The sequence below is a fragment of the Elgaria multicarinata genome, chromosome 4 (assembly GCF_023053635.1).
Source record: "Elgaria multicarinata webbii isolate HBS135686 ecotype San Diego chromosome 4, rElgMul1.1.pri, whole genome shotgun sequence".
NCBI classification, from domain to species: Eukaryota; Metazoa; Chordata; class Lepidosauria; order Squamata; family Anguidae; genus Elgaria; species Elgaria multicarinata.
In genome coordinates, this window is record NC_086174.1 from 122,357,872 (window position 1) to 122,378,668 (window position 20,797).

A 20,797-nucleotide genomic window follows, 5' to 3' on the forward strand; every position below is an offset into this window, starting at 1 on the left:
GATACCTAAGAGAGCACCTTCTCCCTTACCAACCTGCCTGACCACTGAGGTTGTTGGAGGGCATGCTCCTGGTGGTTCCATGTGGACCTATGGCCCGAGTGGAATCCACCAGGAGAAGAGTCTTTTCTGTAGTGGCCCCTTCTCTGTGGATCTCTGTGCCCCTGGAGGTCAGGTAGGCACTAGCCACTGTTTTTTCTAGCTCCTTTGTTTTTAAATTGAATAATTTTAATTTGCTTTTTAAATCTTCTTTCTTTTACTGTTTATATCTATGTTCACTGCTCTGGAATCTGTGTTAGATAATTGAGCAGTATATAAATGTTGTAAATAAGTAAACAAATAAATAAGATTGTACAATACAAGACTAGTAGCCAACAATTATGTAAGTCATTATAAGAATCTTTATTTGGATTTCAAAAACATAAACTAAAAAAATTACTCAGTCTATCTACACAAGATGGTGCTACAGTGCTACATTCAACAAAATGATATCTATGCTATTAAGCCCTGTTGATCTGTTAATACGAAACTCGCAGGCCAAACATGTTATGATGATCTTAGTTATGGGGCTTGTTTTTGTTACACTATATCCTTTTAGAATGGGGAAAGATGTTTGCCACTGAGAAAGTTCATATCAGCTGAAAAATGGCCTTCAACACATCCAGCTGTATCTTGGGAAACTGGCCAAGGTGCTAACTCAGGGATGGCCAAGCTTTCAATATCAGGACTCCTGTAGCTTAATTTTTATAGAATAGGGAATTCCAGCTGGTTCAGCTGGTAATGTAAAGTAGCTGTGGGCATTAGAAAGAGTTGCATTTGGCAAATATTGTTTTATTGTGAGCAGCTTAGGGTACTTCTGGAGGAAACAGATCACCGAGTTGGATCTGGACTAAGCTAGTTGCACTAAAGTCCCATTGATTTCAGAGGAAACTAAATTCAAGTCCAATGTAGTGAGTCACACTGATCTGTCTAATCTGCCTTATGGACTAGTCAACAAACTTTCTGCATCCATGAAGGTAAATACTGATAATCACAGCTTCATTTTTTCCGATAGCAGCACCTCTCACTGGGCATTCATTCATTCCATTTATCACCCTTCTTTCCTTCCTTCCAAGGAGCTCACGAAAAGCTGACCCTTTTATCCTCACAACCACCCTGTGAAGTAAGTTAGGCTAAGAGATGGTGATGTTCCAAGGTCATCCACGCAGTTTCATAGCTGAATGAGGATTTGATCTAAGGTCTCCCTGGTCTTCGTCCTAACCAAACCATTACGCCAAACTGGCTCTTGCACTTGCCTTTGTCTATACTTTAGCCCCTTAACACATTAATTATATGGAGGGGCTTCTGTGTATATGAGTGACTGTAGCACTATCCCTGCCCCACAACATCATACAGCTTCTCAAGACCTGACCATGACTGTAAACTGCTCCAAGGGCATTTGCCAGTTGAGCAGCATAAAAATCTTGATGCTGATGCTGGCAGTGGCATTTGTGCAATTGGGGACCTCCATTTTTCAAGACTCACATTTTCCCTCTACATCAAAGGAACAACATCTGCTTGACTGGTCACTCTTTTTAATGTAGCTCTGAAATAAGCCTTAGGGCAAGACTGCACATAACTCATAGGAAAATGTTGCAGAGCCCATGTACAACTGCACAGTTCAGAACATTCAAAACTCCCAATAACCAATTGGAAAAGGGACCTCTGAATTAAACCCAGGCTATCACCGTCACCACCATGAGCATATAGCTCACAGCATCTTCTTCAGGCTGAAGGACAAACAGCTGGTGGGGGCTCCCGGAGGTCTCATTTACAGCAAGCAATACTGACTGTCGAACGGCCAGGAAACTAGTTAAACAAGCTGCAGCGCAAAGTCAAAGAGGAGATGGAAGAATTATCTGGCAAGGTGGCAGCTCTGGAAACACAGGTAAGGCCATTTAGGAAGGCAAGGGAAAGAAACAAGGCAACAGAGAGAGGTAAAAAGGAGCAAGTCAGATGAGAAAGGAGGAGGTTGGTGAGGGTGTGGAGAATCAAGCCCAAAGAGAGGAAAGAGGAAGTCAAAACGAGGCAACAGGAGGGGAGCACTGAGCAGAAAACAAAACATCCCTGTGCGGGAAAGGAGCTCTCTCCCCGGACTGGAAAGCCGAAGACAGCCCTGAAAAGGTACTTAGTTTGGAAAGTGGAGGGGGAGTTTGCTAGGTAAAAATGGGCTTGGAAGACTGAGAGGACATCAAAATACATCAGTCTTCAGTTGCCAGAGAGGCTTTTTATAAGTGTAACACCAGGGCAACCAACGGTTGTCCCAATGCAGCAAAGAAGGTGAGAAATAAAAGGAACCCATTTACATGGCCCAACTTCAAGACAGAGTATTATAATGGCAACTCTCAGCTAGAACCACCATTGAGGTGACCTTCATTAACACCATTATTTTACCTACCTTTGGTGCTGAATGAATTATTTTATGTACTGTATTAAGAAAACAGTACATAAAATAACATGAATTATTTTATGTACTGTATTACGGCTGAAGTGAATCTTATTTCTTTTTGTGACATTTACAAGTTTTGTGCTTCACTGATGGAACCCATGGAGGTGGGGGGCATGCATTGGAAGTCTCACCTCCATCTGTAGGGGATGATCAGTTGTGACTCAGCTGTTTTATAAAGGAGACATGTCGATATTGTCTGATCTGCCTTATGAACTAGTCAACAAACTTTCTACATCCATATATTTGTTTTGAACAGATGATCAGGAATATTTGCCTCTCTTTTAAGCAGTGCAACATTGCCCAGGCAAATGATGTTCAGTAGCTCCCACGTTCAACTGCTAAACTTTCAGTACTGCATGCTGCAATACAGATTCGGCAACACAGCTGTTGGTTAAGCCCACTTCAACTCAGAAGTGACCTATGATAAACCCATAATGTTGACAAAGCCCTAAGACCACATTTCTCTCCCTGAAATCTCTCCCAACATCTGTTCCATGAGAGTGTAAATGGCCAACAAGAATGACCCCGACATCTCCATGGATATTAATCCAATTCATATACAAAAGTATCATTTTTTTTATTTTCACTGTCTGTCTGTACTGGAAAAGACTTATAGCTTCTGCCATAACCGATCCGTCATAATCTCTAATCACCCTCTGCCTGATAGAGGATGGGGGCAGCACAATGCTCAGATCACCTCCCAGAAGGTATTTGTTCAACAACAGCTCACAACAGGACAATGTAGACTTAATGTCTCCCAGATTTCAAGCTTACTTATGAATGGCATTTGCAGAATCATACAAGACACCTGATTAATGGTAGCATAGCTGGACATAGACGTGACATAGACATATTTGTATAAGCACGTGTTCAATCACATATACATCCCACTCGCATATAAAGTGGAAGGCGGGAGGTTAATTTCAACACCAGGAGGCTTATGGATGAACTGATTTCTCCCCCATCGTAGGCAGTATCCAACTGTGTCATTGTGCTAGTGGAAACTAGGTTCCAAATTACGTGCAAGAGGGGAATTCACTTAAAACTACGGTTGCACAAGCACGGTTAGGAAAGCCTGTACACGTGACGCTTGCACAACTGCTTCTGCAAGCAGTTGTGAAAGTGTAATGCACAACCACTTGGGAAATGGAAAGATTCAGCGGAGCTCTGTTAGTGCTAATTTACGGAATGACACCATTGGATATTGCCCTTAACTTGCTGCAGCCTGTTATCATAGGCACTTCTCTCAGTTCAGGGGAAAGTCTGTAGCTCAGAGTTGCATTGAAATGGCTGCAGGTTAAATCTCTGGCAGGTAAGGCTGGAAAGATCCCTGGTTTATATATGGGCCACTGTAAGTCAGTGAAGATCAGGGCTGCAGAGCCTGCAGTCTACGGCCTAATCTGGCCTGTGGAAATACTGCATTGAGTGCTGGGACTCGGGGGCCAGCCAAGTGGCTTTGCACAGCATAGACCCCCCCATGGGTGCCTCTCTCAGCATAGAGAAAGGCAAAAATGGCATCGGGGGGGGGGGGTTGCCCACAGCCACTGACATCCTCTGACCTGGTGGGGGACAAGTGGGCCACCACATTTTAGTTCTGCAGCCCTGTTGTACACAGCCCCGAGCTAAACGGACCAGTGGTCTGATTTGGCATAACACAACTTTCTATGCGCCATTTCTGGTATTGAAGCTGGAGCAGTGGAAGAGCAAAGAGTTCAGGCACTTGACTGCGGGGAGGTATGATTATGGGTTTGGCTCCCCTCACCCAACCATCCCTTTCAGTGTTAAAATTAGCCCCCACTTGCCTGGTTTGTAAATGAACAGATATATGAATAGCAAGTAATGAAGCAGCTCCCATTAGATCTAGATTGGCCCATAGATTGTACTTAGCTACAGCTTAAGGTCTTCCCCACCAAGTCTTTGAGTCCATCCATACATCCACAATGACCTCAACTGATACATACTGGTCCTGCAATTGGCATTCTTATATACACAATATTCTATGCCTTCATAAACTTTTAAGTTCTGTATGTCTTTATCCCTTGCCTCAAGTTTCAAGTGACTGCTGGATGGAGGGGGCTTATGGTGTGTGTGTGTGTGTGTTAATGGTACTTTTAATTACTTCTGAATCCACCATTGTACATTAAATATTTGTTTCATCTATGAAAATTGCATAGTTGCCAAGTTAAGGATACTAAAAGGTACAAGTTCTTCGTGCCTGCCTATTACTCAATAGGTTTAACAAAATGGCATTGACCCAAAACACACATAAAACAAAGACCTCAATTTTCTAGTCCTAGCATGCACTGACCTCAATCTCTATGTGCTTTTGTAATTAGCTGGCTCAGCAGTAGCATGGATTTTCAAGGTATTTCCCCCCAGTATGACCAGAACTCCACATGGTACACTTTTTTGTTCATTTCATGACAGTACAAGCCAAAAAAGACGCTCGATTTAAAATGATTGCAGAAATAACATTATCCTGGCAGACGTATTACAAAAATAGTCTTAGAAATTATTTCCTGGGATTTCCTGTTTTGTGATCAGCATTAAGTTAGTTTATATTAGTAACAACAGAGGGAGGGAAGCTACTAGATAGATATTTACTCTAGATGAAAATAAGCTATAATAGAAACAGAGAGATACAAAAATAGACTAGGCTGACATGAACCCCTTTAAAGGGGAAAAAGGCAGAGGATTCACTGTTATTTACTAAAATTGCATACGTCACCATGACTTATAAACAGACACACACACACACACACACACATTATCCTTCTGCTTAAGGATCTTCTGATACAAATATCCATTAGTCACCCTGATCTGGCTTGCCACTTTTACAGTGTATAATCTGCTAAAGGTTTTTCTCTAGAAATTATTAAATATTGAAACCCAGCATCAGTGCACAAATTCTTACTTACATGGTTTAACTGACATATATTTATATTGCTTAAAGAGAAAGAAAAATGCTTTTAAACCATGAATTTGGATTACTGCAATGCATAATACATGGGGCAGCTTTGAAAATGGTCTGGAAACTTCAGTTCATCTAAAATAGGGTGGCTGCATTGCTGGTGCATGGGATCATATTATGCCAATACTTTGCCATCTACACGGGTTGGTATTTCCGGGTCCAATTCAAAGTGCTGGATTTAACCTTTAATGCCCTAAACAGTTTGGGGCCAGGTTACTTGCAGGAGCATCTCCTTCAATATTTACGTACCTCAACACTAAGGTCACAATCTGAGGCCCTCCGCCAGGTGCCCCCGCCAAATGAGGCAAGGTGGGTGTCTACAAGATTGGTAACCTATCTGTGCAACACTGTCCCCAGACACTGAGAGGCTCAATGGCACCTACAGTCGTGTGAAAAAGAAAGTACACCCTCTTGGAATTGTATGATTTTACGTATCAGGACATAATAACAATCATCTGTTCCTTAGCAGGTCTAAAAATTAGGTAAATACAACCTCAGATGAACAACAACACATGACATATTACACTGTGTCATGATTTATTTAACAGAAATGAAGCCAAAATGGAGAAGCCATGTGTGAAAAAGTAAGTACACCCTTACTGCTTCCATAGGAATTAAGATGCTAAGTAGCAGACTGGTGCTGCTAATCAAATGCCCGTGATTAATTGATCATCAGCAAGTATGACCACCTCTATAAAAGTCGAAGTTTTTTCAGTTTGCGGGTCTGGAGCATTCAGGTGTGTGTTAACACAATGCCAAGGAGGAAAGACATCAGCAATGATCTTAGAGAAGCAATTGCTGATGCCCATCAATCTGGGAAGGGTTATAAGGCCATTTCCAAACAATTTAAAGTCCATCATTCTACAGTGACAAAGATGATTCAAAAGTGGAAAACATTCAAGACTGTTGCCAATCTTCCCAGGAGAGGATGTCCCAGCAAAATCACCTCAAGGTCAGACCGTGCAATGCTCAGAGAAATTGCAAAAAACCCAAGAGTTACATCTCAGACTCTACAGGCCTCAGTGAGCATGTTAAACGTTAAAGTTCATGACAGTACAATTAGAAAAAGACTGAACAAGTATGGTTTGTTTGGAAGGGTTGCCAGGAGAAAGCCTCTTCTCTCTAAAAAGAACGTGGCAGCACAGCTTAGGTTTGCAAAGTTGCATCTGAACAAACCACAAGAGTTCTGGAACGATGTCCTTTGGACAGACGAGATCAAAGTGGAGAAGTTTGGCCATAATGCACAGCGCCACGTTTGGCGAAAACCAAACACAGCATATCAGCACAAACACCTCATACCAACTGTCAAGCACGGTGGTGGAGGGATAATGATTTGGGCTTGTTTTGCAGCCACAGGACCTGGGAACCTTGCAGTCATTGAGTCGACCATGAACTCCTCTGTATACCAAAGTATTCTAGAGTCAAATGTGAGGCCATCTGTCCAACGGCTAAAGCTTGGCCAAAATTGGGTCATGCAACAGGACAATGATCCCAAGCACACCAGCAAATCCACAACAGAATGGCTGAAAAAGAAAAGAATCAAGGTGTTGCAATGGCCCAGTCAAAGTCCAGACCTCAACCCGATTGAAATGCTGTGGCGGGACCTTAAGGGAGCTGTGCATAAACAAATGCCCTCAAACCTCAATGAACTGAAGCAACGTTGTAAAGAAGAGTGGGCCAAAATTCCTCCACAACGATGTGAGAGACTGATAAAGTCATACAGAAAATGATTACTTCAAGTTATTGCTGCTAAAGGTGGTTCTACAAGCTATTGAATCATAAGGTGTACTTACTTTTTCACACATGGCTTCTCCAGTTTGGCTTTATTTCTGTTAAACAAATCATGACACGGTGTAATATGTCATGTGTTGTTGTTCATCTGAGGTTGTATTTACCTAATTTTTAGACCTGCTAAGGAACAGATGATTGTTATTATGTCCTGATATGTAAAATCATACAATTCCAAGAGGGTGTACTTTCTTTTTCACACGACTGTAGGTAAAGGGTTTTTTTCCCCCCGTCACCAGATAAATGCCTTTATATCGCCCAAGGCATTTTAAGAACAGTTTTTAGTTCTTTTAGAAATTTAGATCATTTCCCTTTCATTTTGTTGCTTGTTTAACTTCGGTAGTATATGCTATATTGTTTTTACTCTTTGCTGCTGGCTCTATCTAGGTTTTAATTCAGTGGGCCTTACTCCCAAGTAAGTTGTGCTGAGCATCTTATGTCTACTCAAAAATAGCTGCTTGTTTGGGGCACCAAGGCAAGAGTCTTACTGGAACCAACCCCTTACATTCAATTTTATTAGTGGCAATATTATAAACACACTCACCTATCACAGCAGAGTAACTGGGAAGCTCAGGGTAAAGTCTATTTGTTGTTCTTACAGCTGCAGAAGAAGTCAAAATATAAATTCATTAATACAACCTGTTTAATGATGCAGTTTGATAGCTTAAAACTAGCATTGCTATTGCAGAAGTTAAGCAGAGCAAGAATGAACAATTTCACAAAGCAAAAGAAGAGGCCAGTCTCTTAAGTATGTTTTTGGATGTGTTTGGGGCTTTTGTCTGTACGAAGCCGACAGATAACTTTTGAAGTGGATTACTAATGGAACATCTGCATCGTCTCTAAATCTATATGGCAGAAGCACTGGAAAGCTGACAGGGGTGGGGTGGAATTTGAATGCGGGGGGGGGGGAACAGCATCCCTCCCCCAGCTAGAGCGAAGCCCATTAGGATCAGTTTAGGGGGAAAAACATGTTCTTAAGAAATATTAGATGTTTACAGGCAGGTTTTGAGGACATGAATCTTAATTTGGTTTGTAATTATTGTAACATAATAATTTTAGACTGCATGTTCTATTTATTTATTTATTGTATTTTATACTCCCCAATAACCAAAGCTCCCTGTATTCCTATATTCATTCTGTTACCTGGTCCCATAGCCCTGTGCACTATAGTGTGCATGTATGCAGTAAAATTGTTACCCATTTAAAGGTTACATTCCTATACATACTTTCCTGGGAGTAAGTCTTAATGAACTTAATGGGACTTACCTTCGAGTAGACATGAACAGGATTGCACTAAAAATGGCTCTTATTCCCACAGAGATTCACTTAGGTTTTCAGTCTTGGTCATGCTACCAATCTTAGTCTATTCATTACATTAATTTAATATAACTGCATACAATTAAAAATAGTTGAAAGGAAGATAGTGCTTGGAACAGCATCCCCCAACATCCCCAAAGGTCTGGTGCCCTACAGATGTTTTTGACTTCAGCTCCTAGCATTCCTGACCATTGACCATGATGGCTGAGGCTGATGGGAGTTGAAATCCAAAACAGGTGGAGAACACTAGATTGGGGAGTGCTGGCTTAGAAAATAATTGCATGTGTCACAGCAGGTACCATAAGTGAAAACAATGAACAAGATCCAGGCAGGATCTACACTACTGCTTTAAAATGGTTTATAACAGTAGTGACAACTGTTGGGGCCCAGGACACACTCCATAGACAGTTTTCAAACTGTTTTCAAAGTTTCATATCCTGCTTGGTATAGATCTAGCCCCACTCTAGGGTTATTCCTATCATCTCCACTTTTTTTAAGTGTTTATATTTGTTATTACTCTTTTAAACTGACAGCACTTTAAAAAGAAAGGTTTAATCTAATTGATTAATCAACTAAGGCTGCAATACTATACCCACTCACTTGGATATAAACTCCATTAAACTAAATGAGACTTACTTCCAAAGAGGCATGCATAGGATTGTGGTGTCAAATGCTGCCTACTGCTTTCACTTCAATGGAAGTGGAAGATATATATATATATATACACACACACACACACACACACACACACACACACATATATATACATACACGCACACACACACACACACACACACACACACACACACACACAACTACACATTTCTTCCCCTCCCCTTACTGAAATAAGCAGGATAGCTATAGTGGGTGGAATAGCTCTGTGCGTTCTTTGAAGCTCAGAGAGATCCTGGGGATAAGGATGCACATGTGGCCATTTAGCACAGCATCTTCACATCATACACTGGGTAGGACATTGGCCTAATTTTATGTGGCCTTCAATGTAATTTCAAAAGCATGCATACAATGAGCTCAGATCTCTGGCATGAGCCATCTGTCCCTTCCCTGGCATATCAGTCTGTGGTAAGGAAGAGGGAGAGAGAGAAAAGCTGAGAGACAGAGAAGTAGGAGAAAAAGAAAAGGGGTGACCCGCCTACCTTTGGCTCTGCCCCTGCCCACTGTTGGCTTTGGCCCCACTCACTGCTGACATATGGCCCCAACAGATTACCCACGAAAAAAGTGGCCCTCAATCGAAAGAAGACTTGCCCACCTCTGTGGTACACCAATGCAATACCCAGAGAGCAAATAATACAATCACTTAACTTTCCTAGGCCTTCTTGTACAGAAAGACATTTTTCTTATCAATTATTTACAATAAATTTACCAATAAGTTTAAGAAATAAAACTGAAGGCAATAAAAGTATGACGCTTTGTGTATAAAGAGAGAGAGAGAGAGGGAATAAAGGCTGCTGGTTACTCAATACCTTCTGGCGTAGAGTGTTCTGAAGTCCTGCGTGACTGTTGCTTCGAGGAATGCCCATTAGCCTAGCAGGGGAGGTAGGGAGATACAATCACAATTGTTACCTTCAGAAGATAGTCAAAAGGTTTAAGGAAATCCAGAGGGCTAAACAAATGTCCATGTCGACTGAACAAGAATTGCATGTCTAGCCAGACAACCCAACACTGTGCCATAATTTAACATAAAACAGTTAGAAGAAGAATAAAGGGCAGACTGATTTCTAACACAACATGAGAACCAAGTCACAGCCACGATCGTCTCCCTATTGGTATGTCCTGACCTTAGTGTAGGCCAATGGAGTGTCAGGTTGCCAGAGAGTAATGTGTAATTGAATGGAGAGCTTGGGCTGGAGAGAATAAAAGGTCAAGCACTGCTCTGTCAGAGTCAAAGAAGAGTATGGAGTCAGGCAGAGAAGAGCCTAAGGGAGATGCAGCAGCAGCAGCAGCCAGCGGAGCCTGGAGGAAGCCGAAGCGGGAATGGAGCCGAGACCTGTGAATGGTCGGATGGAACAACAAAGTAGTAGCAAGCAGTGGCTTTCCAGAGGACAAAAGCAGAAGAACTGAAAAAACAGAAGGCAGAAGCTGAGCACACCTGGAGGGAGAGGAAGTCATCCATTGGTGTCCTATTGCTGAAGACCCATTAGTCGGCTACAAGCAATTGGGAAACTGCAAGTCTTCAGAGAGCACCTACTGAAAGACCTCTTCTGTGCTGTATCCCTAGCAGCAAGTCCCTGACCAGCTAGAGAGGAGTAAAGATAAGAGCAATTGGCTGTTAGTGTTGGTTAGGCAAATGAACTCACTTAACATTGGAAGAAAACACTGAAAGAAAACACTACCTTTAATATCTAAATAACTATCCATCTTATATTACAAATAATGTATTCTGTTCTAATTTAAAATATATCTCCTGTTCTATGTCATGCCTGTAGCCTACTCCAGCTACTGTGTGTGGTAGGAATAAAGGTTTGTACCAGAAATGGTTGGTGGCAGCAGAAGATGAGTGATAAAGTAAGGTAAGTGGGTGCATTCACCAGACAGGGTTACAGAGCGGTGAGTGATTTCCAAAGAATAAATATTTCACAATATTTATGAAGTGGGGTCTTCCACAAGAGGTGGCATGGATTTCTCATATTTGGGGGTAGTTGGGAGGGATTTGGGAGTCACCATCCTTCACAAAGTCAAGATTTTTAGGAATTTTAGAATGCAGTGTTTTTGGAAAGCTGAAATTTACTAATGCTCTGATGTAAAGCTACAAATGGATGTTCAGGGTTCATGTGACGAAATGATAATTTACGTTATTGTTTATATGTGTATGTTTTAAGTGTTTGGTTCAGGTTTGGATTTGCTGTGTCCGAGTCTTTTATTTTCAGGAAATGTTAAGTAAGTGGGAGAAGGGAGTTAGAATGGTGAGCAGTGTGAATAGTGTCCTCTGATTAGTTAGTTGAATTGAATAGCGAGAGAGGGGAGTGAGAGGACAGTCTGGCAGTTTAGCAGTTAGAGTTAGTCAGTCAGAGTTAGAAGAGTCAAGGTTAACGAGTTAGTGAGAGTAGGAGTGAGTGAAATTTAGTAGAAGCTTGTTTCAGGATAGTATTAAGAAAGTGAGGTTATAGGATTCAGAGGAGGTTAGTATTCCCTGAGAGGTTGAGAGAAGTAGATGTATGTGGATAAAATAGAATAATCTTAAAGTGTCTTTTAAAACCTTTTTCTATATGAATAAACTTGATTATTTTGTTTAACAACCACGTCTGCTCAGTCTTATGTGTTACTTCAGGTGAACAAAACACACGCACACTCACACACAAAAGTATATTATTCCCTCATTTTTTTAGAAGATAAAGAATAGGGTGGTGGCAGCAAAGTAGAAGTTTAATAACAGACGTCATAGAGGCTCTGTGACACCACAGTTTGCCAAGACAGGACTTGTTCTTCCGAAAGAGAAGACAGTACAGAGTCAGTGGAAGAGCACTGTAGAAGGAACAATCTGTCCTGGCTCAAAAATATACGAAGCAAGTATTGAGCGGGCTCATTCAAACCTTTTTTGGTTCTCTTGATACTGCCGGCCATGCACAGTTTCTCCCTTCCTGAGTTTCATACTGCAGAGTAAAAGATTCAAGGATATCATAAAGGTCCTGTGCTTGAAGGGGAGGTGGCAGATCACCGAACAGAATGGCACTAGCACGAATATCCCGGCCATAGAATCTAGAAAAAGAATGCTTTATGTTAGTCCACAAATAGGGGCATGGAGTGAGTGGGGAGAGAAAGCAAATCTTATTCAGTAGCTACACCCCTGCATCACCCCATTTCTATTGTTTTGAACACAACGTACATTTCATTTCATCCATGGCTTGCTAAACAAGAAATTTGCTGACCTTGCTAGTTGTACTGCGGCCTGCAGATTGCCATCTTGCAGCAACCTGGAAGTGGGCATTCTCAGTGCTGGCACCCACGTTATTTATATATTTATCATTATTACATTTATATCACATCTTTCTTCCATCGTGGAACTCAAGGTGGCTACATGCGGTTGACAGGTGTCTCCCCCTCCAAGCACCGACCAGTCCCAGGCCTGCTTAGTTTCAGCAAGGTGATGGCCTCATGTGCCTTCAGACCAGACTTGGGACTTTATGGAATATCCCCCCCACATCCCACCAGTAACTAACAGGGAAGCACAGATTGTGACGTCTTTTAGGCACCAATTGAAGACCCATCGTATTACCCAGGCCTTCCCTGATTCATTGCGCTGCCCAGTATGCTTGCTAATTATGACACTGTGAATGCTTGATTTTAATGCTTTTATAACTATTCTGTTTCAATGTATTTTAGACTGCAATCGCATGCATGTTTAGACAGAACAGTCCTAAAACCCCCAGCATTGCCCAGCCAGTATTGCCGGTTACAGAATGCTATGAGATGTAGACTTTTTTCCCCTGTTTAAACATGCATAAGATTGTGCGCTTAATGTATATTGTAAACGGCTTAGAGATATTTTTTAATATAGTAAGCAATATATAAATCTATTAAATAAAATAAAAATAAAAATGTATGTGGCTGCTTCTTATATATGCTTTAAATGATAAGCCAAATGGGACTTGCAAAAATGAAAAAAAAAAGAGTGCAGTTTGTCGTGCCCATGTTCAATGTGCCAGACGTGTTCAGTGTTCCAGACAATCAGGAACCCTCTTCCAGGATACTTCATTTAATTCTTCCTCTGCCTAGTTTTCTATTTTCTCCTCTCCTCCAACTACCAGCATTCTGTGCCACTAAACATGCTCAGTCCTGATTGAGCTCGTCTTAGGGTTTTTCCCACTCTTTAAATTGTAGTACTTCAAATCGTGGGGCTCCTCACACATTTTGTGAATGGACAGTGCTGCTCTGGCTACTAACAGTTTGCTGATGGTATTATTATTATTATTTACATTTATATACTGCCCCATAGTCCAAGATCTCTGGGCGGTTTACAAAAGTTAAGAACAGTGAACATTAAAAACAAATATACAAATTTTAAAAGCATAAAATACATAAATATGATATCGGAGAAAGTGTAAGGTTCCCGCTTCCTTAAGTTATACTATTCTTTCTTCCCATTGGTACACAAAAGACTGAAAGAATGTACTTAAGCAAAAAACCTTCAAGCATTTATAACCAGACACTCAGGTGAAACTCAGGCTCACTTTGTGTGTTTGTTCAGTAGTTCAATTATCAGCAATTATCGCCACTTCAGCTAAATTCTGAACAGGGAGGTCCGATGTGTCCAGCAACTTACTTGCTGTTTGTTTCCTTCCTTTCAATTAAGCAACTTCCTTCTAAAGACACCCCTGCAAATAGCCCTCGAGATATGCAGTAGGTATAGACAGCAGCAGAGCTTCTTAAGGCTACATCACCTTCTAGATTTCTAGTGGGGAAGGAAAAGCATTATGAGCAGCTTGCATTTCCCCATTAATTTGCAAAATGCTTAAAAATCATTAAAAACACAGTTAAAACTTACTTTCACATCCCACTCCCCATCTGAACTAGGCTGACAGAAAGTTACCCCAAATGCAGTAAATTGCTTGTGGAGCCTTCTTAGTAGTTATAGGTATTCCAGTTGTCTTATTATGAGAATAAGCAGTTTATACCCATTTGAGCATAGAAATAAAACTGGTTCTTGTAAATGGTTCTCTATTCTATTTATTTATTTATTACATTTCTATACCGCCCAATAGCTGAAGCTCTCTGGGCGGTTCACAAAAATTAAAATCATAGTAAGACAATCAACAGGTTAAAAGAACAAATACACAATACAATATAAAAAGCACAACCAGAATGAAAACCACGCAGCAAAATTGATATAAGATTAAAATACAGAGTTAAAACAGTAAAATTTAAATTTAAGTTAAAATTAAGTGTTAAAATACTGGGAGAATAAAAAGGTCTTCAGCTGGCGACGAAAGGAGTACCAGCATCTACATACCAACATTGATATATTTAGCAGAAGAGACCTTTAACCTAATTTGCTCTCAGTCCTGTTATGTCCAGTTCATGCTATCCCACCTTATGTTGCAAATTACTTGCATACAAGTAGCTTTATTACGATCTTTAGGGGTTCTGTAACATCTCACAAACCCTTGATAGAAAGGGGGGGGGGGAACTGCTGTTCAATGACAACTTTTTGCTGTTGCTTTGAGATCCCATAGAAGGCTAGAAAAAGCATTTTCCATTATTCTGCTCACACAGCAGCTGCCCACAGGAAACCTACAAGCAGGACATGAGTGCAACAGCACCCTCCCGCCCATGTTCCCCAACAACCGGTGTATACAGACTTACTGCCTCTGATACTGGAGGTAGCTCATAGCCATCAGGACTAGTAGCGATTGATAGCCTTCTCCTCCAGGCATTTATCCACCCACCCCCTTTAAAAGCCAACAAAATTGGTAGCTATTACTACATCTTGGGGGTAGTAAATTCCATAGTACTTCTTTTTATCTGTCCTGAATCTCCCACCAATCAACTTCATAGGATGATCCTGGGTTCCAGTATTATGGGAGAGGGAGAACAATGTCTGCCTATCTACATTCTCTACACCATGCATAATTTTGTACACCTCTATCATGTCTCCCCTCATTCACTATTTTTCCAAGCGAAACAATCCCAGCTGTTGTAATCTTTCCTCATAGGGTAGAGAGTTATGGCTGGATTTGGCCCAGCGGCTGCCACAGTGGTATCTGCCTTATACTGTAGCCAGTAGTAACACTCTTCAAGATAGTTAACACAAAATACCAGCACGTCAGGGAGAAAGGTAGGCTAAAATCCTTTCCCTTTCTTCCCACAACATGCTTTCAGTGGGCAATGGTTTTGACACAGGAAAAGATTCAGTCAGGTGAACTCGCATAGGCATTGTGAATTGATACAAGTCCCAGGAGAACTATATTACCTACTTTGCCTGAATTCAGGTCTCATAGCAAGACCAACAAATACACTGTTCACTTAAACCTATTTCTGTATTTTTCAGCAAAAATACAGAAATGAGCAAAGTAAAAGCTCCAGGAACTATGATCCTTCAGTGTTTTGATGATACTCACCTCCCTAGTGGCCCAATTGCCACGGTAAAATTGCCTCCCAGAGTAAGATTGCCACCTTTTGCAAAAGCTTCAACTGCTCTCTCATGGTTCAGTATTACAACAAGGTCCGACACCTGGGTGGTGAGAAGAGGGGGAGAATTAGAAAGAAAGAAACCCTGAATGTTAATCTATTTCCTGAAGGAAAGAACACAAGTATTCAAGTTATTTATAATGGTTTAGGAAGAACCAGTAACTCTCCCAGAATGCACAACCCATTGGACACACTAGGACCTATTTCTATAAAAGCTAGAACAGCAGCAGTACTTTTATGACCAATTGCTTGAATAATAAAACCAAGCCTGTTCCTCCAGTTTCAAAATAAAATCTTTATTTCTGCTGTTTGTTAAATTAAGAAGCTTGAACACTGCTTCCGCAGTGCAAGTATTCTGTGACATATTCCTCCAGATGAAATAAAAAGATACTGGGATCTCATCCGGAAATGTCTGTAAGAACACATGTGAATAACCATACATGAGCACAGATCACCATGCAGGAGTACAATCTGTGTATACAAATTAAAGGCAAATTAATGTAATGTGTGAACACCCTCTAAAGACATCTCACCCATTTCTCAGAGCAGAACTGTGTAAAGTGTTCTGTAGCTAAACTGTAGCTTAGCTACAGTTATCCATGCTCTGATAACCTCTCGTTTGGATTACTGCAATGCGTTATACATGGGGCTGCCTTTGAAAACGGTCTGGAAACTTCAACTGGTGCAAAACAGGGCAGCAAGGTTATTAACAGGGACTGGCCGGCGAGATCACATTACGGCAGTCCTTTTACAACTTCATTGGCTGCCAGTCCAGGTCCGGGCCCAATTCAAAGTGCTGGTATTGACATTTAAAGCCCTAAACGGTTTGGGGCCAGGTTATCTGAAGGAACGCCTCCGTATGTACCTACCCAGACCTTAAGATCATCTACAGGGGCCCTTCTCCGTGAGCCCCTGCCAAAGGAAGTGAGGCAGGTGGCTACTAGGAGGAGGGCTTTCTCCGCTGTGGCACCCCGGTTGTGGAACGAGCTCCCCAGAGAGGTCCGCCTGGCGCCTACACTGTACTGCTTTCGTCGCCAGCTGAAGACCTTTTTATTCACTCAGTATTTTAACACTTAATTTTAACTTAAATTTAAATTTTACTGTTTTAACTCTGTATTTTAATCTTATATCAACTTTGCTGTGTGGTTTTATCCTGGTTGCGCTTTTTATATTGTATTTCGTAATTGTGTTTTAAACTGTTGGGTGTTTTACTGTGGTTTTAATTTTTGTGAACCGCCCAGAGAGCTTCGGCTATTGGGCGGTATAAAAATGTAATAAATAAATAAATAAATAAATAAGTGCTCATTGGCTGTCTCTTGTATCAACTGTAACTGTAACATCTCACTCTCTTCTTTGAACAGTTTTTTAAAATTTAAAAATACAGAGTTAAAAAGTGTTAAACTTTAAAACAAAATAAAGCTCCTCAAATATGCAAGAAAAGAAAAGCTGACAACCCATCTGAAGGATAGAGGAAGATGTGGCCTACAGAGGGAGAGGGGCGTGTGTGTGTGTGTGTGTATGTGTGTGTGTTTATGACTTCTTTTCCTCAGGTTAGCTTGATAAACCCCTTAATCCTTCAAGAGACTGAAGCAAGTTAAGTGGCTTTCATCTCAGAACAAGCGGAAATATGAACAAGCCCTTAATGAAGACCTGAATAGGATGTTCATTCTGAATAAAAGCCCATTGTCACCTTTTTGCCTTGGCACAACGAGAAGTGAATTAAGTGCACAATTTCAAACACTGCCTCAGAAATGTAGCATTTGAGTTTGAGTGAAGCAAATCAACCAGGCTGACTTTGAAAGAGCTATAGAAAGAAAGAAAACCTGGATAGGGAAACCTTGGAGGGGAAGGGGCTGAGGAGGAGAAATATTTGGCTGAGAAATCACTTCCCAAAACTTCACTTGAAATCTCATTATACAGAATCTCGGCTGGGCTGGGGTGACCAAATACACCACAATTGTATATGGGGCAAAAATGGGAACTGACACACAGCCCATGAGTTGCTCTGTAATCGTGCTATTATCTGATCAACCACCGTATGCATGTTTGAGAGAGTCATGGAGGCAGAACTTAGTGGGGCATAATTTGGGGTCCCATTTATTCCCCCAGGTTCTGCCCATTTTACAACATTGTTCCTCAGCTTGGGGAGTGTCAGTAGGTAAAAGGAAAAAGCTTGGCTTCTGTAGCGGCTCCTTCCCGTGGCAGCTCCTTCCCACTTCCTTCCAAGCAGAAAGATGTGACAGTGATAGGCTGGACACCAGCAGATAGCATAGCAGTTGCAGAGAGTGGGGAGCTGTGCCACCCCCACCAGCTTTCTTGAGTTAAGTAGCTAGATTTGATGCTAGGTTTTGACCGGTGATAGGCATATACAAAAGCGCTTTGGGTTACACAACAGGCTATGACACCATCTCAGGACTCCGTAGCCACACCAGTCGGCCTTCTTCATGAGAAGGCAGGGCCTTACTTTCCTTATCCATCAATTGCATGTTCAAATTTTCTCTTTGGGAGGAACTCTCAAGGAAAGCATTAGAGCTGTGCTTTAATTTGGGAAATGAGTTTACAAGCTTAGACTACTGGCTGCTCAACAGCCATCAAGCTATTTTAGTTTCCCAGTGTAAGTGTTAACCCTTTAAAGACACAGGATGGGATGTAAAGTACATAAACCTAAGGTAGAATTGCCATTATGTTACAATATAAAGTATACTACAATAGACCCTCTTAAGGTCATAGGTCAGCCTACAACTTCCAGAATATTTCCCAGTTACTAAATGTATAAACAGTATGTATAAGAATATAAGAAGAGCCCTGCTGGATCAGACCAAGGATCCATCTAGTCCAGCACTCTGTTCACACAGTGGCCAACCAGCTGTTGACCAGGAAACCACAAGCAGGACATGGGTGCAACAGCATCCTCCTGCCCATGTTCCCCAGCAACTAGTGTATATACGCTTTCTGCCTCTGATACTGAAGATACTGTATGTTTTAAATAGCACTATCACCCAATTAATGAGATTTATTTGGTTAACCATTTGAGTTTTGTCAATTAGGGTGCAATCTTATGCATGTAGAACTTTTTTTCCAGTCTAAACATGCATAGGATTGTGCCCTTTATCACTTAACTCTGCATAAGTTTACATGAGAGAAAGAACAGTTCTAGAGAATTGCTGGACATACATGTTGCAGCAGACAATGAAGAAGAGACACTTTCCCTCTATTTATCACACAGGACGGTACTTGCCATCTGCAGGTATTTTTGTAAATAAATACTTGCATTTAAATTTTTTTATCAGATATGGAAATCTGCTGCCTGATTAATTGGGGACTTTTTTTAACCAACCAAAATATTGTTTAACCCATCGACCAGACTAAATATTGCAACCCTAAAACCTTACCTCAATTCCGATTTCAAATCCACCACCAAGGCCAGCTATCCCTATTGCAGATGGAGCCGACCAGCCTGGACACATAAAGGGAAGCAAGATGTATCATAATGTGAAGTCAGTTTTGAAAAACTTAAATTCCATTGATTTCAATGGGTCTACTCATAAGTAGGATTAAATCTGGATCCAATCCAAGATTTTTTCACCCCAGCGTATTGTGAGCTGTTTTATATAGCAATTAACGCCCGATTTCACATTACACAATACTTACTTTGCTAGTAAATATTGACTTAAGACAAAGAGAACATTCATTTGCAAACTATTCTTCAGAGAGATTACGTAAGTTGGCTATTAGTGCCTGCCAGCAAAAGAACAGAACACAGATAGTTTTTGAATCATGTAGCTATGTCAATAACACAATTCTGTCTGTTTTAAAATTTTGTTTTTTTCCATGAAATCCTTCAGACAATAGAGTGCCAGAGTGGGAGTACTTCAGGTTTCTCATCCAATTATTAAGAGAGGCATATTAATGGGTGCTAAAGCATTTTTAGTTTGGGTTTTATTTCAGCGAATAGCATCAGTTCTGCACTTATGTACGCTATTCGTCTCATAGACACCATTAAAAAATGGTAAAATCCATGACATGTTCTGTACAAGTGATGCCTGATAGATGATCTGCCCATGTCACACTCTTTATTTTCCACATTTATAAATATAATTAAGTGCATAATCAAACACATGAACAGAGAAACTTGTTGCAATGTTGAAACCTGCAATGGGGCCTGAGGTTGACATCTTACATGTCTAGCTGGAAGAGTAGTTGGTAGGTATGCTGGAATTATAATAGTTCTCCGTTCACTATTTTATCTCATTTAACATAGAGGCCCTATTTAAGCTTAAATATACTGTGCACCATCTTTGCTAGGGTCCAGTGGGACTTCTTTTCATATGGAGACGTGAATTGCTTGTGCTGATGTTCTTGAGTGGTAGCAGGACAATATGCTTAGGGTTCTGTTTCTTTTATATGAGAAAGGGAAAACTTACTTCCATTAGGCAGGCGAGCTAATACAATCCCACTGCCTCCTCGAGCTGTTACCAAAAATCCAGCCTTGATAACAGACAGGATTGCAAGACCTTTCGCTTTGGCGATCACATGGGCTGCAAATAATGAATTAGACAATTAAAGATTGTGGAGATGAAAGAATATCCACCAATTTGGAGAGGTGGGTTCTTAAAAATTGAGCTATCATCAAAAACAAATTAAGTTATCATATATATAATCAAGTTAGCAACAACAACAAGATACAGCTGGAAACCAGTGACTTTATTTTTACTTTTTGCCTTTTGAGTAGAATGTCTTTGTGCTCTATCACAAGTTGCTTTGCCATTCCCTGAATTTCAATGGTGCTTTGTTGTGTAACATGCGGCAAAGAAGGACATGTCCCAAACATTCTTAGGCCTATAAACTAGTTTAAAGCAGGCAACTATAAACTATAATTAATGCTGAGCTATGGTGTGAAGGTTAGTGCTAATCATAGTTTGCCTGGCTCATATGTCACAGGAAATCATGGTTATTACAAAGCAGAAAAGAAAGTAGGGAATGAGCCTTAGGAGGGAGGAAGAGAAGGGGGCATTTAAGCCAATAGTATGACCTCCAAACGGTAATTTGAAAAATCAGCACAAAATATTTTAACTAGGCCACTATCATCCTTC

At 40.9% G+C, this 20,797-nt stretch overlaps 1 protein-coding gene across 1 annotated transcript in view; it reads right to left on the bottom strand.

Moving 5' to 3' along the window:
• The window catches only part of SH3YL1 (SH3 and SYLF domain containing 1), a 32,868-nt gene that overhangs the window by 2,176 nt on the left and 9,895 nt on the right, over window positions 1-20,797 (bottom strand). Inside the window, exons 3-9 of the mRNA XM_063125818.1 lie at window positions 20,129-20,242; window positions 19,097-19,161; window positions 15,635-15,747; window positions 13,840-13,968; window positions 12,110-12,275; window positions 10,043-10,103; window positions 7,789-7,845 (exon numbers count right to left, since the gene is read on the bottom strand). Coding sequence (XP_062981888.1) covers window positions 7,789-7,845; window positions 10,043-10,103; window positions 12,110-12,275; window positions 13,840-13,968; window positions 15,635-15,747; window positions 19,097-19,161; window positions 20,129-20,242 — 705 coding nt within the window. The remainder of the gene's footprint in view (window positions 1-7,788; window positions 7,846-10,042; window positions 10,104-12,109; window positions 12,276-13,839; window positions 13,969-15,634; window positions 15,748-19,096; window positions 19,162-20,128; window positions 20,243-20,797) is intronic.